The sequence below is a fragment of the Ambystoma mexicanum genome, chromosome 1p (genome assembly GCF_040938575.1).
Source record: "Ambystoma mexicanum isolate Mex_15411 chromosome 1p, UKY_AmexF1_1, whole genome shotgun sequence".
NCBI classification, from domain to species: Eukaryota; Metazoa; Chordata; class Amphibia; order Caudata; family Ambystomatidae; genus Ambystoma; species Ambystoma mexicanum.
The window spans coordinates 1,274,053,767-1,274,071,156 of NC_090921.1; the positions used below are offsets into that span (position 1 = coordinate 1,274,053,767).

Consider the following 17,390-nt stretch of genomic DNA (forward strand, 5'->3'; position numbering starts at 1 on the left):
AAACTAATTAATTTAGGCATGAAAATAGCCACTACACCATCACTCTCCTCCTGCGAATTGCTCTCAGCCAAACTGCAAATATCGCATACAAGTACTATCCAATTAATTTAATTTACAGATCCCCAGGGCCAATAGGCTTATTTGAGGAAGACATGAAGATTTTACTATCCAACAATATTAAAACTTCCTCACAAATTCTAATACTAGTCGATTTCAATTTAGGTTTCAACGACCCTAATGACCTCCAAGCATTATCATTAGCCAACACCCTAACTGAAACATGGATTCATGAATAAAATATTCATGAGAAAGGGAGGACCCTTGGTTGGGTAGCAGACCTAAACTATAACATCACAGTTACCGATATCCTACCACAACCATGGACTGATCACCACCGTCTCTCTTGAGTTTGCCATTAATAATCCACCTAACAAAGCTAGCCCTACAGTACCGCCGTGCCCAACAAGAAACGACCAAAACATTACTGCAGATGCAATTATGCCTGTGGTGATCCCTACCTTAAAGTCTCTTCTGAATACCACAACCCTAACTTACTAGTAGATGCCTACAACCCCACAATGACCAAAGCCTTAGACATTGTTTCCCTTTACGCATTTTGAGGGGTGCAACTAAGAGCCCGCTTGAACTCCTGGTTCACCCCTGAGTTAAAAACTTTATGATCTGAAAAAAGAAAACTCGAAACATTATCGAAACACACCCCATCCTTGGAGAACAAAACCAACCTGGCCAACCTCTCTGCTAAATACAAAAAAGAGATATCCGTAGCAAACGTGATTCTTACAACAATGGAATTAACCAAGCTACCTCCAGTACTAAAGAGCTCTTTATAATCTTGATTGAAATGGAGACGCCCAACCTCCCTACCGACTCATGCCTAAAAGTCAAACTCTGGTGCACGAACATTCGGAATACTCTCACCAACAAAATCGCCACCTTGCAAATTAAAATAGCAGACAAACGGCGCATCCTAACCAACCTAGCCTCGACTCATCTGCCTCAAGAGCCTCTTATTTAACCTTCCGAAGGCTTTAAATTCTCAAAAGTATCAGTACCAGAGGTAGAAGAAAATCATTGCCTCCCTAAAACCGACTAGGTGCCAAGGAGATGGCTGTCTGGCACAGATTATCAAAGATGCTGCTAGAGTCCTGATCCCTTTCATAACCAAATTAATCAATGTTTCCTTCTCAACAGGTATTGTACCTAGTAACTTGAAGGAATCCTGGGTACTTCCACTACTAAAACAAACAATCCTTACATCCAACTATTCCCTCGAACTACAGCCAATCACCATTGTCCCATTTCTGCTAAAGATCTTGGATAGGGTTGCATATTTACAAATCCAAGAATACTTGGAGGCCAATCAGTTTTTGGGAACTCGACAATCTGGCTTTAGACCTCAACATGGGACCGAAACGGCCCTGATTGACTTAAAAAGCCAGATTGATGAACTCAAAGACAATGGAAGACTTGCAGTCCTGCTCCTTTTGGACTTATCGGCTGCTTTCAACCATTGTCGACCACAGAGTACTCTGCGATCACCTTGCCGCAGCGGCACAATTTCTTCCAGACGGCAATCTTTTGGATCGAATCATTCCTAAACAACAGGACCATGCGAGTCTTCTCACCGTCTGCAGCAGCTGACCCCATACCCATCACTTGTGGAATGGCCCAGGGTTTGTGCATGTCCCCACCCTGGATAATATCTTCACAAAGCCACTGTTTGATGATCTGGACCATCTGGGTGTTGCCTATACGAATTACGCAGATGACACCCAGATCCTCCTGCCTTTACAGGCATCTATGGCACTGATGTATGGCTTGTGAACGAAATGTATCTAATCATTCAGGCATGGATGGCCACCCATGGCCTCTGCCTGAATGATGATAAAACAGAACTTCTGCTGGTCGATTCTCTTGCCAACCTAAACAAGATTAGCCCAAATTATGCCTCCTTCAATATCGATGGGAATAACATCCTAGTAGCCAAAGAAGTAAAAACACTGGGTTTTTATCTGGACGCTACATCTAATTTACATAAACAAGTTAATATGACTGACTCAGCCACCGCCTATATGGGTAAACTAATAAGGGCCTGTAGACCACTGCTCTCAACAGAAAGCTGCCTCATCCTAGCCAGAGCCCTCCTGTTGTCCAAACTGGACTATTGTAACAGACTTTGGGCCTCATCACGAGTTGGGCTGTATTCCCGGCTGTAATACAGCCGACTGTAATGGCCCTAACACTGAACAGTCCGGTGGTATTACCACCCGATCACGAGTTGGGCCTTAACGGTAAATCCCCATTCCTGATTGGGTCCATTGGATCCAATGGGGAATTTTCGGCGCTAATTATGCGGGCTAATACAGCCGGTTGTAATACAGCCGAAAACGGGGATTTTCACCTCCAGAAAAAAGCTGGAGGTAAAACAGTCGATTTAGCTCCCAACTCGTGATAGGGCCAGCCCTTAAATGCGGCTGTAATACCGTTACCACCGCATTTAAGGGCTACAGCCAAACTCGTGATGAGGCCCTTTATCTGGTGCCAGTAAGTTTGTGGTCAACAAACTGCAAATAATGCAGAATAATGCACTTTAGAGCCACATTAAATATACCAAGGAGAGAGCACATCTCCGCAATAAGAAGACAACACAAATGGCTCTCCATAAAGGAAAAGATTGAGTTGAAAACCTTGTGTCTTACCTTTAAATCCCTGAACCATACAGCTCCAACCTACCTGACAAATTCACCATCAGATCCTCCACACAGCTCACCAGATCGGCTAACACGTCTTGCCTGGTGGTCCCGAGATATACATTTAAAAAATCAGGAGGGAGCAGCTTCCCTGTCATGGCGGCCCAACTGTGGAATACCCTCCAACCTGCCACCAAGACGACCCAGCTATTCACTAACTTCAGGAGAAACGCTATTTCTTAGCTAATCAGTAAGAACCAACCGAGATTATGAGTTTTTAACATTACATTTCCTTACAAGTTTAACTGTTTTTTCTAATACATGCCCATGTCTGTATCAACTGTATTCATGCCCAATGGGTTTCTACAAATGTAACTGTAACTTGACTATTTTGCTTATGTCTGTAACAATTTGCACGTGTGCCCAAATGCGCCCAGGTACCTCAGGGTCAGGTGCGCAATCGAAATAAAGAAACAAAAAAACTGTTTTTTAAAGTTGTGCTTAAAATTAACAAGTAGACCACGTATAGAATAATATTGTATTTTCTTTGCGGTCTAAATGAAGGGTACTCGCCTAGATGATGCGTCTGCCAAAACATCTACTGTTGATGGGTGATCTATTTTTCCAGCAATGTTGCTCTCATTTAAAAGTGTAGCAAGAGTCCATGGCTGTGGCAGAAGAATGGATGATGGGTGTGAAACTATGGGAAATGGGCAGTGGTGAAAAAAAGATGGTTACCTGCTATATTAAGAAAGGTTAGGGTATAAAGAATGCCTTGAAACTACTTCAAAGTGCTATAGGGGAAGACCACAGAAGTAGGTAGGCTAGGAGGCGAAGCAGTCATGTTGCAATATGAACCGTCTACCTAGACAAAGTATGTGTGAGGGCATGAGAATGTAAAGGGAAATCCTGGTATGTGGTAGCGTACCCAAGTATAGGATGACAATATCTAGAAAATGGCTACCTAATGGGGTGAGTTCCTGGACATATATTAACTTCTGGCAAATAGTTGTATGCCGGATGAGTAGATCATGTGCACATGCTGGTTTTGAGAATGTCACAATACCCTCTGACAAGTTTGAAACCCAGCAGGAACCAACTAGGCTCTGCTTAATTCTGAAGGCAATGAATCACCATCAGTGGCTAATGATAACACTGATTAACATCATGTTCCATCTGCATTAATCTCTAAAGAAAATATAATCAACAAATAATTATTATATGATGGCAGTAAAAACTCATATTAAAATACCTAGCAATTTGCACTAGAGGCTGTTGTCTGATGGTAAAAGCTGGCCGTGTGTGTGTATACCTGACAGTAATTGGTTTTATAATAACATATACTGGAAACCCCTATGAAACGATGGTAACGTGGACATGCAATTGTAATGCTACAATAATGTTTTTCTACCTTTGCACATACATTTTTTCACTGTAAATAAAACTCTCACCACGCAAAGGAAGGGCAGCAACAAGCATAATGTGTACAAATATTGCTTTTTCCATGCTTACTGAAACTTTTTACCTCCCAGTAAAAAGCATAGTTTGGCAAAGTGACTGGCAATCACCTGAACACGTGTGTCCAGTCCTGGGCTTTCGTGTAACGGGTGCATGCATTCTGGGAGGTGTAGGCTTTTGTTTCAACTGGATTAACATGCCAAAAAACATTGATTTTCAAAATAGACCCTGCGTGTTCAGATGACATGGAGTCGCTCATTTGATGGTCCTAAAACATCTCACAAACCAAAAAAAAATTGTCTAGTGCCCTGCTAAAAGCCCTGAATGATTACCGATTCCTTGCCTCCTCATATCCACCTTCCTTTGGCCATTTTCTTTGGTCCCCCACACCTGCCCCGACAGCCGCCTACTTCTAAAACTCCCGGCCCTGTTTCATTAGACCAGACCAAAACAAATCCCAAACAGCAGCCCTTTCAGTCCCCCATGAACGCTCAACCCTCCGTTCTGGCATGCCAGGACTATGCAGAAATGATCACACCGTTTAAGCATGGGAAGTTTCACAAAGGGATGCACGTGTCGGTGGTAAACCTCTCGGCAGAGTGTTCAGCCATTGGCTGCATCGTGGGAGGTAGCTGGATCTGGGAAGAGCAGGCTTGTATCCTTTCTTCTGTCCGTGCAGTGTTGAAAGATGGAAACGTGACTGCTCCCTGCTCTCCAGGGTGGGATGTTAACAAGTTTTGCCGACCCCTCCCTGTGCCTCCAACTGTGCCCTGGGCTGTTATCTGGTTTGTCCAACTCTAAAAACGGGCCTGACTACAAAGCACTATCACCAGTGCATGTACCAATTAATGGCAACCTTATCCATTCCATTCGGGAGATATCATAGCAGTCCTGTTTTTAACTTTGTATTCTGGGACTTGTAGACATGGATTTAGCCGTTCTACACCCAGACCTACAAGTCCCAGAATGCCCCGTTAAGATGAGACAAGGCTAGTATCTTTTGAATGGACAGTGTTGGCATGTGTGTGTATGCTACACAAGTGTCGGTGGCATAATCTAACGCATGTATATCCGTGGTCAGTCCCTCCTTTTTTAAAAATGGCAAAGCTCCACGTGCCCCACTTCAGCAGTGTACGCCAAAGCATGTATTCGTTCCTGCAATCCTCTTTCCTGCCCATAAGTGGTAAGTAATTCTGCTGTGCAAGAACGTAACTTTTTTTTGTTCTCTCCCTGTTTTCACTCCCACATGTTTATGTGACATTTATCTGTTTCCTTCTCTGGTTTATTTTATCCCTGCATTCTTGTTTTCATGCAGCGGCGGGAGCTGGAAGAGGTAATGATCCTTCTCGCTGTAGATGCAGTGTGTAGGTAGAGCCCTCCTGCTCAGCAAATGGCGCAACTGGCCGCTTGAGTGCAGTTGGGAGATGTCCACGTGACCCCATGCATTAGACCGGATGTTTGAGAATGGCACTGTCCATGTGAGAGTGATGGATGGAATGTTTTAGACCGAGCCTAACCAGCAGCACTGCTTTGGACATGATTCAAGATCAGCTTTCAGCCTAGTACGCCTCAACAGGAGGGAAACAAATCATAATAAACACAAACAAGAGTTGGTCTCGCTCCCGTGCTCTACAAACTAGTTGGTTTGGAAGATGTCCAGGTAGCCCTGCGATGCTCTTGTAAATTGAAGGACGGCAGACGCGTATAACTGAAAGTATAAGCGGTTGTGGTATTTAGGGTTTGGGGGGGGCAGCAATATTTTTACACAAGGGGAAGCTCGGGTTAGAAAAAGGGACGTCATTTCACCCAGATGCCAGGGCTAGCGGAAGTGACATCACACGAACCGCAACCTCTGATGACATCACAGGAAGCAATGTAATTTTACCCCACCCTGAAGTGTTATCGCGGGTAGCGCTGGAACACGACCTTTCAGCCCTTGACAAAACAGGAAATGTCATCACATAGCATTGTTCCTAAGTACACAACAAAAAATATGGTAACGATATCACTATAATGTGAGATACATTTCATACAAAAATGGATCACCATATGTATCGTTAAGATCAGTGTGTATAGGCCCATATTACCAAATTACTGCGAATACAAGCAGACGTCCATGACAAAATGATAATGATGTGTTATTATATAGCACTTGCGCGCTTTATGTAGAAAAAATATACATACCATATCACCCAACCTGTTTTGGTACTCCTTTATCGAGCTCAGAAGGATGAAAGGATGAGTTGAGGTGTTTAAGAACAGACTAAATCAGTGACGCACCGCCTGAAGTGTGCCTGAAATAGAGTCTAGCAATGAATGTATAGAGTTCCAGAAAGATACATTTTTTCGTATTTCTGTTCTTTCTTATTTAGGGTCACTGCAAAAGTTGTTAGCCTTGTGGAACCCCTGTTCTTTTTTTTTTTTTTTTTTTTAAAGAGGCCTGAACAATAAAGTCTGACAATCCAGAAGCAAAGAGCCACAAGGTGCTAGCCACAGCCCAGGAGCTTGCATAAAAAAAACAGTTTTAGGGGTAGCAAGGGAAACCAGACCATAGGGGTAGCAGGGGAGATCCCTGGCGACTCCTTAATGACGTTCTTGGGTAGAAATTTGGAAACCTACGGTATAAGGGTCCGTACACAACTCAAACTGCTCGGTCGTATCGTTTCTGCACGAGAACACAAGCATCCCTTGACATTTCAGCCTCTTTGGGTGTCATCCGTGAGGTGCAGCCTGTGGGCATAATGAGCCCGGGACCCACATATTTCATGTGTAGTGGCGCGATGACCATTGGGCAGATCGGGCTATGTCCCCCCTGGCCCCAACCTAACGAACATTTGAACTATATCGACTTGGCTGACCTATAAAGCAGTGGCAGGCCAGAGCAGGACACCGACAATAAACGGTGCCCGTGGCTGTGCAGTTACCAAAATCCCGGCAACTCCTAATGTAAAACGTTTTATTGTTAGCACCTGAATATGTATGCATACATTTTTAGACCATTGAAATCGTGATGTGGGGTTAGTGCGTGCATGTCAGGGGAGTGATTGGAAGGGCAGGGGGACAGGAGACTGCTCATTCTCACCACCGTCCTAAAGTGTGCAGTCTTGAATGCCAGAGTTAACTGCTTGTAACATTGAAGCTGCACTAGAATAGTCTCATTAGAAAGTGTTAAAAAAAAGTAAGATGGCTCCACACAAGTACGTTTGCCCCTCCCCCACAGTCTCTGAAGTTGGCATCTCTACAACAGTTGATGGTTTATTTCCCCCCATTTAACCCCCTGAAATGTTACCCTGCTATGGGGCTAGAATTGCGTTGCTTTGGCAGATCTGTGGGTGTATGCGAAGGACGAGAAGTGATGTAGACAAATATTTAGGTATATTGTTGGAGCTGTGTGGATTGCTGTACTGGAATAGCAGAGGGTGCTGCGGGTACACCATTGAGATATATGATGTGATAAGCCATTTATAACGCGCCTGTACACAAGTGAATCTAGGCACAAGACAACGGAGGGAGGGCAAGAAAAAACGATTTTACTAGGCTTTGTGTCATTCAGTGCGAGAACGAGAAGTGCAAGGGGAAAGGAAGGGGGGGAGAGGGGAGGGTAAACCAGGGCAGCAATGCTCTGAGTAAGTGCAGCCAGGGCAGCGGGGCTCTGGGTAGTGCAAGGAGAACAAGGGACTGTAGGGTTACAGTTACATCCCCTAAGTGCGTGGTAGGCCCAGAGGCAGTGCAAGGGTGACTGATCAAGAAAGAGCCTGGTACCCAGTGAGACTCTCAGGGTAGCCAAGTAACCACTCGGTACATAAGATAGGTCAGCAAGGCAGGGAGGGAGGGAGGGAGAGAAAGCCGAGCTGAAGAGGAACGTTTTGAGCTGCTTCTAGAACTTCAGGTGATCTGGCTCAAGTTTGAGAGGGGAAGGGAGGCCATTCCAGAGGGAGGCATCTGCAGAGGAGAGAGATCTACCTCCACTCTCTGCCTGGAGAAGCATCTAACCCTTAAAGAGTTGGAGGTAGCTGAGCAAAGGGCTTGAAAAGGAAGGTATTTTGGAAGAGATGCTAAAGGAGAGTTCTGGGTTAGTTGTGTGTGGGAGGGACTGAAAGAAAGGTCGAGGGGTAACATAGGTGAGGGATGAGGTGCCTTAGCAGAGTTGAGTCTTCATCTCAAGTCTGGAGTATCGGGCAGCGCTGTCTACCAAGCTTGAGGTGCAGTGAACTGAAAGGCCTTTATTTTGTCCCCTGTACTGGAATAGCGGGGGGGGGGGGGGTGCTGCAGGTCAGTTTAGTAGTACACTTTTACGTTTTTGTTTGGCTGTCAGTACTAAATTAGCTGATGTGCTGCAAGTCCGCATTGAGGTGCGTTGCTGGACAGAACGTATATGCACAGATGGAGCTGCGTGTCAGGCTCCAGTTGTGGGATACAGACTTTCCTACCAGTTTGACCATCCCCCAGTCATGACGCTTGTCTGAAGGATAATAATACCTTGGAAGCTTTGGACCGTTCTTTTGCAAATCTCTCTGCTGGCTTACTGCTCTTATGCCCTACACAGGCTTAATTCCCCTCAAGCCCCTCCTCCGGCATGCTCTGCTCTTCGATCCACCCTTTCTTACTCCGATCTATTAAGTGCCTTGAAGCCCCTGCAACTGTGATGGAGCTGTTGGGGGAAGGAAGCTGTTGGGGAGTCCAGAAGGAGAGCTCCTGAAGTTCAGAATGGGAGCTGATTCATGTCAAGGAGGGGGCGCGGCGGTTGCAGGAGGGATCTAGTGTAGGGCCGTGCTGGTAGCAGGTGGGCGAGTGATGGGGCAGTGAACTATCTGCTGCAGTGGGTCCCTGTTCCATTTCAAAGTCGTTTTTTGTAGCTTGATAAAAAACATTCTCAAAATATGAAAAAATCAAAACGTAAAAAAAACTCAAGCACCGTTTAAAAAAAAAAGTCAATTTTTTGACGAGGCCCCCGGCAGCAGAGTTCTACTTGGTGGGGCCGTGGATTTTATTGCACAAACCTAAATCATAAAAACATATTTGTAATTTATTTATAAATCACACTCATAATACGTCTAGCTGAGGTCTTGGGAAGATGTGCTGGGAGGGTAGCTCTCTTTCTGGTGGGGGGGGCGGCGGGCATGCTCAAAGGGGGAGTTAGTGGTGTCCTGAAATAAAGTTCCCATTCCTATTTTATGGGCCTAGCACCCCCTCCCTCGATAGAGCTCCCACACCTGGAGAGTTCCCCTCCCTTGAGTGAGAGCCTCTCTCTCCTCCCTGGATTGGGCACTGGATTGGGCACCTAGCCCTGGGTCCACAGGAAAGGAGTAGCTCATGGGCAAGCAGGGGATTGCAGGTGCTAGTAGACACAGCTGCGGGGGCAAGAAGTGCCCGCCCACAGCCCCTTCCCCCTGCATCTTTCACCCACTATCCTCTCCCCTTTCTCCCGTCCTCTACCTCCTTTTTTATTCTTGCAAATATATGTTCATCTTTTCCCTCCTCCCGTGCCACGCTCGCCCCCCCCCTGTATTCCCCCCGCCCCCCCCCCCCCCGCCCGCACCCTATCGTCTGGACCGAGACTCCAATAATAGTCTTGAGCTTCAGGTGAAGGAAGGATTGAGGTCAGGCAGGAGCTGGCTCAGCACAGGGAGGAGAGACTCGGGGACGCAAAGTGCTCAATGGGGAGAGCCTGTGCAACTGGGTGAGCTAGCGGGGAGCTGTTTGCTACAAACTAACCAAAGGCGTCCCCCCCCCCCCCGGGAATGCAGTCTGGGGGATGGGGGAAGGGGGCATTCACTGAAGCAAGAGCGTCTGTGGGAAAATGAATCCTTGTATCAGACTGTCACGCGGGGGTCCACAGATAATCTGGGCAGTAGAGATGGCAACCAATTGTTCCTCCCCGCAAACCCAACCCCTTTGGGTTTTCCCCACAGATGAATGAGACATTGGATTTAGTGTTGGTGATAAAAGGCCGTGGATTTTATTGCACAAACCTAAATCATAAAAACATATTTGTAATTTATTTATAAACTACACACATTATAAGTCTCATCTATCGTTGCACTTTTGGGCACATGGGCCAGAGGGTGTCCTCCTGGCCGTTGCCGCCATCTTATTCCCACGACTTTGCGAACAACGTTTGTTGTCCTTTCCTTCTCTGCTTCTTCCTTTCTCGTTCTTCTTTCTGGGTGGGTGGGTTCTGGGAAAAGAAATTCAGCCTCCTGCGTTCGCGGGATGACTTTTGGTGCTCCGTTCGGAGTACCAAGAAGGACTGGAGTTGCCTCTCCTTATATTTGCCATACATAGACTGAAGCTATGCCACTTGTAGCTGAAGCTATGCCATTTGTCCTTTGGGTGTTTTTATGCACCCCTGGCACCGAGGGCCCTTCACACTTTGCTGTGACAGGCCTTTCTTCTTTTGTTGCCGTTGTCCCTGCCTCATCCTGTTATTAGGTCTTAGTCACCTAGCTGGTATCAGCGCCCCTGGTGCCTCCCTTTCTGTCTGGTGTTGGTGACATTGAGCCATGTGTGATGGTGGGCGAATGCGGCAGGGAGTGCTGATAATTGTTGCTGCTTATGGCACTGTTATATTCCTTCTGTCCTATGGCATTGCCCCTTAGCCCCCTGCTTATTCCGCGGTGCCCTGTAGCTCCATGTGTCCCTCATTCCATGGCACTGGCCAGAAGGGCACACGCTCACTAGGGTTGACTGTCACTGCATTAGGGAGTGGCCCCTGGATGGATATTGTGACATGGAGATTGCTGTGGGGATTGCTGCAGCGAGCCTGTCGCAGGGAGTGGGGGGTTCTAGTTGGAGACCATCACGGGAAGGGCAGAGACCTTTGACAACCACCACAGCCCCCCCTCCTTTTGTCCACCGATCCACTCTTTTTGCCCCATTTCTCCCCTTTTTTGTACAATCTTTTTCTTGGTCCTCTCCTTTCCGTCCTTCCTCATAGGCCCTCTGCCTTCTTGCACTCCCTTGCACCACTCTTATGTAGCCGCTTCTCTTTGGACATTTGTGTTTCTCTGTTCTCATGCTGCCTCTTGTCTCCTCACTGCATCATTAGTTCAAGAGGAACAAGTTCCGAGATTGGGTTCTCAAATCTGACTCGGACTCGGACTCGGAGCACTTGGACAATCCTGATGTGAAACTAAGACAGGTAAGTCACTCATTAGACACCGTGGTTTGTACCCCACCAGGTAAGGGGGGTTTCATGCACAAGCTTGTTAAGGGGCTGGCACGGCCCGCTTGGCCCCTGCTTCACTATGTTCTGCCTGCCGCGGTTACACGCAGAGGAAGGCACTGTTGAAAATGCACATGCAGTAATCCGATGGACAGGAAGGCACCTTGTGTAAGTGCAGAGGGAATGTCTAAATCGCCCACCACAAGATGAGGAGCTGAACGCTTTAACAAGATTGCAATAACTTGGGTTCGCTTGTTGGCTAGGTAGTGTGTTGTGTTGGGTAGACAGGAGGGCTTGTCGGAACAATATTTATTTATTTTTTATTTTTTTACATTTGTATAGCGGTCAAAGCAGCCCACAGGTATAGTGGCGCTGTTACTTGAGGGGAGCTTAGTTACAGGGATGACAAGAGGGAAATCATATATAGCATTGGGCATTAGAACATTTACATGCGTAACATAGTTGCAGAACATGTAAATCAAGGCATTAGGTACATGTGTGCAAGGTTGTCATAGTTAGGGGTGCACTATGAGGTTATCATGAATTGAGTAGGGGGAGTGTAGGACTCCTTAAGTGAATAATGAGGTCTTCTTGGCTTTTGGGAATGCTAGGAGTGATTATTCTGCACGCAGAGTTGGTGGAAGTGCATTCCAGAGAAGGGGCGCTAAGTAAGGGAAGCTAGCGCACCCTGCTCTCACTCTTTTTACCAAGGGCACCGTTAGCATATTTGAATATAGTGTTGTTGTTGGCCTGGTTGAAGTAGATGGATGAATTCTTTGTGATAAGTAGGCAGGTGCTGAGTGGTGTATGCATTTATGGGGGATTGCGAGCGCTTTGAACATCACCCGTTCTTTTATTGGGAGCCAGCGCGCTAGCTTTCTGGCAGTGAATATGTGCTCCCATTTGGAGATGCCTTGGGCTGCGCAAAGGGCACTATTCTGGATGACTTGCAGTTTTTCCAGGTTTTTAATGGATGTTCCTAGGAAGAGTACATTGCAATAGTCCAGCCTTGAGCCTGTGATGGTCCTGGCTATGTTAGTGCAGATTTCTTTGGAGAGGTACGGCCTTACTGCGTTTAACAGTTTTTCATATGGTCGTGTCTCCTGGGAGACCACGTCAACCAGTAATTATGTTTTTTATTTTGTTTTGTATAGTGCCTGATGCAGGTTCAAACTAAATCGCAGAAAGAACGGGTGTGAGTGGGAGGGTATTCAGTGGCTATTGGTGAAACGAAATGGGGGGGGGGGCTTGAAAGTGTCTTAGAACTCAGGCAGCACAGTAAGAAAGGGGCTATGAAGGCGGGATCCATCGTTTGCTCCATGCATTTCACATAGAGAGCACAAATGTAAGGTGCAGAAGTGGGAAGGAAACCTGGGGCAGTGCCGGGTGCATGGACACATCATTGCTCCGTGTTGTCTTGGCTTCTGGGAGGGCAGAGGTTTCAGTCTTTCTCAGGTTGTCAAGACATGCTGTGACATTCTCATTGGCAAAGAGGACTATGGCTAGACTGCAGAGCTGAAGTTCTATCCAAGGGCTGCTTAGGTGGCTGCACCTTAGCAACACCACTGGATTGATGATTATGTCCAGCAAAGGCTTTGGCTGCACACAGGAGCTGCAAGGACCCACGGAGGATACATGCTGCGGAAATCTTAGTTTTGTTTCAAGAATTTGGCTGTGCAAAGTGAAATTGGGCGAGGCGGTGAAGGAAGCCATATCCAACTCACTAATGTTGACTATGAAGGTAGCAGTGTCGCCACACTGCAGAGCTTCGGTTCGTTGAGGATAATTGGCATCCATCAATAAAAAAAGAAAACTGAAAAATCCCAGCCCTAATCTATTCAGATCCCCTCTATCAGTGGTTTGATGGTGGAATGGGACTTGTTTTTGGACAAGACATGAAGATCAAAAGTAAACTGCGTTAAGTTTTGGGAACGCTATCTTATTAACCAATTTCTTCCAGAATGAGGGAAAAGAACCGACACAGCTCAAAGAGTGTTTTGAAGACAACAGAGCAAACACTGAAGTCGAGAAGGCTGATTACCTTGGAAACATTGATGAAACATTTCTCAGAATGGAGTGAAGGAAATTCCAGGAAAGTAGACCTGGGAAAACGTGAACCGTAGATGTTACATCTAGGGATCAAGGGAAATGTTGCAAGCTAACTTAAGCAAGGGTACTGCACACAACTTGCAAGGCTACCATGTTCTTCAGTTCTGCCACGTACCTGCCCGTCCCTCCAGCATATGTAATGATTCCACTGCTGGTGAAGTTGGTAAGATGCTTGGTTACATTTCCATCTCCATTTTCAATATATTTTTATGCCCTTAAGAGGAACACCTAGACCAGAAGCATAATCTTCCCTTGACACAGGCATATTCGTTGCATTGTCTCTGCACTGGTCTTGCCTCATGCTTGTACAGGTGCCCCCCCCCCCTTGTAAAAAACGAGTCCTACCTGCTGCACCACCCCCTCCCCCTCAACTATGTTATTGTAAATTGCCTCCCCTGTTTTGCCAGTTACTGCCACCAGAGTCCCACAGTACGCACTGCAGTGTTGGTTGCCAAAAACGCTAAGAACGTACCCTTCCCAACTGCTGAGGTGTGGTCTTTTGCGCTAAAATGCATCACTTCAATTGTAACAGATGCTACAAGAATGTGTGTGTCCATCGTCGTTTCAGCACATAGGGCTTACACAGGGAAGTAAGTAAGTCCTGTGCAATTAAAACAGTTGGGCAACCTCTGATGCATGTGTTTGCCGACAGCACTAAGCAACAAGACACTTTCAATGGTACATTTCCTGCCCTACAAAATCATCCATATCTCCCATTGTTGTATAAGGAAGGCATTGTTTTGTCTGGAATCTGTCCTATCTGTCTTTTTCACAGTGCAAATACTGTTATTACATCTTTTAACTCATCCTGTGTATGGCTGCATATTCTCCACTTTAAATGGCGGCACCATATCTGGTAACACCAGTAATTTAACCTTGAATATCCCCAATTATTTGACAACCTGTACTGAGGGTCTCCTCACAGCATACGTATAAGCACATCAATGAAGGTCCCCTATTAAATCGATCTAAACAAAGAGGAATCGTCCCCAAATGAACCATTCTTAGAACTGATTTTACAAACCACACCTTAAATGAAAAAGGTGGCTATAGTGAACTGAGATTAAATCAATGAATCTGATATAAAGTAAACCGGTATATTCCACATATGTTCTCAAGGTTAAGCAAAAAATAAATTTGAATCTCGACGCCCTGTGGCTCCTGCTTTGAAAGGGAGTCCACTCTCGAGGGATCGGTCGACGAAACTCTTCGATCTCAGGTACATTGGGGTGGTTGAACATTTTAACCACGAAACAAGACTATTTATACATTAATTGACTGGGCTTGTTAATACTCTTTTACAGGTTGCCCAGATTTAGGGGAATCCTCACTCAGAATTATACCTTAGTAGCTAAAGAAGCATTCTGCCATTGTTTAACCTAACTTTACCTCCCTTCCTATGATCTATGCTGTTACCCATTGCTGCATGATTTGTATGGCTTTATAAAGTTGATGCATTTTAAGGGAATCGATAGCTAAGTGTGGTACCACATAGACATTGTATATATTTGCCATATTAGAATTGCCAGAGTACAAAGTGTGTTATTAATTGTGTATATACCTTGAACCTTATTTGTATATAAAGCACTGTTAGCACATAACATAGAGTGTGGACATTATTTTGTGGGGGCTTGGGGACTACACTGTACTTAAGAATCAGTCTGCATCACCTCCTGAGCGCTTAAGCCTTGGCTGCTCGTCCATTCTACCATATAGAGAGTCTTAGCTGGTGTGCTCTGTGCTTCTACTCTGCCATATAGAGGGCAGGAGTGCAGATACCCCCCTCCAGTCTTTACAACGATGTCTATGCTTAACGTAATATTGTGCAAACCCTAACTTGCACGCATTTTGCCAGCCCTGAAATGTATTTAATAGGTATATGCACATTATTTAAGAACTCTTTAACAAATTACAGTGCCGTTTGAAATGATGTTACCCATCCCAGAATGCACTGTAAATTTGACAGCGTACTTAAATAAAGCCCATAATACCCAATGAATACCATTTTGAAGGCAGAAAAATGTGCAATTGGGCTTTGCACAATATGTCAAGCATAGATGTAGTAAATAAACTTCAGTTTTCAACAACATAAGTATTTCTACTATGTCTATGCCTAATGTAAGAAATATCATATTCTTAAATGGGCAAATACTGGCATGCTGGGGCAAAGCTATCACAGCTGTACCCTCAGAGATTTGGTTCAACATCTGGTTCGAAAGAGAGAAGGAAACCACAGCAAACTCACTGAGCGCCCTTAAGGAAACACCCCACTTCAAGCAAATAGTGAACGGATCCACCCACAGTCCTGGACACACCTTGGATGCAATCTTCTGCAGAGACCGACTCTCTACTCCTGCCCTACCAGTAGCAATGACATGGAGTGATCACCACCTGATACCATTCTCCGTCAAACTCCCTACCTGCATACTGCCCGAAACAGAATAAAGCATGCTACTAACAAAAGAAACTGGAAGAGTCTTGGCCTGGACTCTTTAACATAATTGATGGAATCAAACCCTGCAGAGCTTAACAGAAAGAGCACTGACTCAATGGAAAAAGATGCTTGGATTACTAAGACCCTAGGCCAACGAGCACCAGCAAAACCTTTCAAAGCCACTGCAAAAAACGTGTTACCAAGGTGGTTCACAGAAGAATTGAGGGAACTCAGAAAAACCACAAATTGGAAAAAATATGGAGAAACTATTACAATCAATCTGACAAAATAAATTAACCACAGCTCAGAGTATATAATGCAGCAGTCCTCATAGCAAAAAAAACATGCTACGCCACAAGATCCAATCGGCAACAAATCCACAAAAATAACTCTTCAAAATCATCAAAGAAAAAAAACACATCCTGCCACAAAGGTGTCATTCCATCACAATCACTGTGACAATATCACAAACTACCTAAGAACAAAAATAGAAGCTAATAAACCATACAACTACGGGACCACCAACAAGCCACGTGCCACCAACCGCAGCAACACTCAACCGATTTGAAACGATCGATGTAGTCTTCTCCATACTAATAAATGACCCCAAACTAGCCAGATCCTCAGCAACCAAAGTCCCCTCAGGCAATTGCAAAGACCTTTTCAACCACAGCACACCAACATCTTACTTCCAGCTACTGATGAACCTCTCCGTAAATACGGATCTATGTGAAAAAAAAATAACAAAAACCATAACAGTGAATCACATCGAAAGTGATTCGATTCTTTTTTATGACTTTTTTTAAAGGCACTTACTACCCTTCCCAACATATTTTAGGACTGGTGCAATTATATAATCAACCTCCAGTCCTAGAATATTTGGGGAAAGTGTTATTAGTGCCTTTAAAAAAAAATATGTAATCACTTTCGATTTGATTTGGTGTTATGGTTTTCGTTAATATCACTGCATACCCCTAAACGCAGGAATAGTACCGAAAACCTTCAAATCGGCTTATTTATTTATTTAAATTTATATAGCGCGCAAGCAGCCCACAGGCATTGAGGCGCTGTTACTTGTGAGAGCTTAGTTACAGAGGTACAGGAATGGTAGCAGTTGTTGGTACATTATAAGTATTACAGACATAATACAATACTTACAGCTTCTGCGATTGATCATTACATTCCAGCTTATGCAGTGGGTCAAATGTATAGTATTCATGCTGATGCGAGGGACCTTATGTGAAGAGGATGGTTTTCATAGCTTTACGGAAGGCGATGAGGGAGGCCTCACCTCGGATAGTGGGAGGTAGGGCATTCCAGTGTGTGGGTGCAAGATATGGGAAGCTGGAACCACCCGCTCTGGCTCTTTTTACTAGTGGCACATAGAGCATGTTGGTATAGGGTGATCTGGTTGGCCTTGTGGAGGAGACAGGGTGGATCCTTTCCGAGAGGTAAACGGGAGCAGTGAGGTGAATGCACTTGTGGGTCAGTGTAAGAGCTTTGATGACGATTC

General features: G+C 45.2%; 1 protein-coding gene across 3 annotated transcripts in view; it reads left to right on the top strand.

Annotated features, from left to right (window-relative positions):
* LOC138452852 (synembryn-A) overlaps positions 1 to 17,390 on the top strand; it is a 255,050-nt gene that overhangs the window by 63,755 nt on the left and 173,905 nt on the right. The window contains exons 3-4 of one of the 3 annotated variants that reach the window (XM_069605202.1): positions 5,485 to 5,502; positions 11,218 to 11,310. The exons of 1 other annotated variant lie outside the window; for it this stretch is intronic. In XM_069605202.1, coding sequence (XP_069461303.1) covers positions 5,485 to 5,502; positions 11,218 to 11,310 — 111 coding nt within the window. The remainder of the gene's footprint in view (positions 1 to 5,484; positions 5,503 to 11,217; positions 11,311 to 17,390) is intronic. One more of the 3 variants, XM_069605203.1, reaches the window with a different exon arrangement.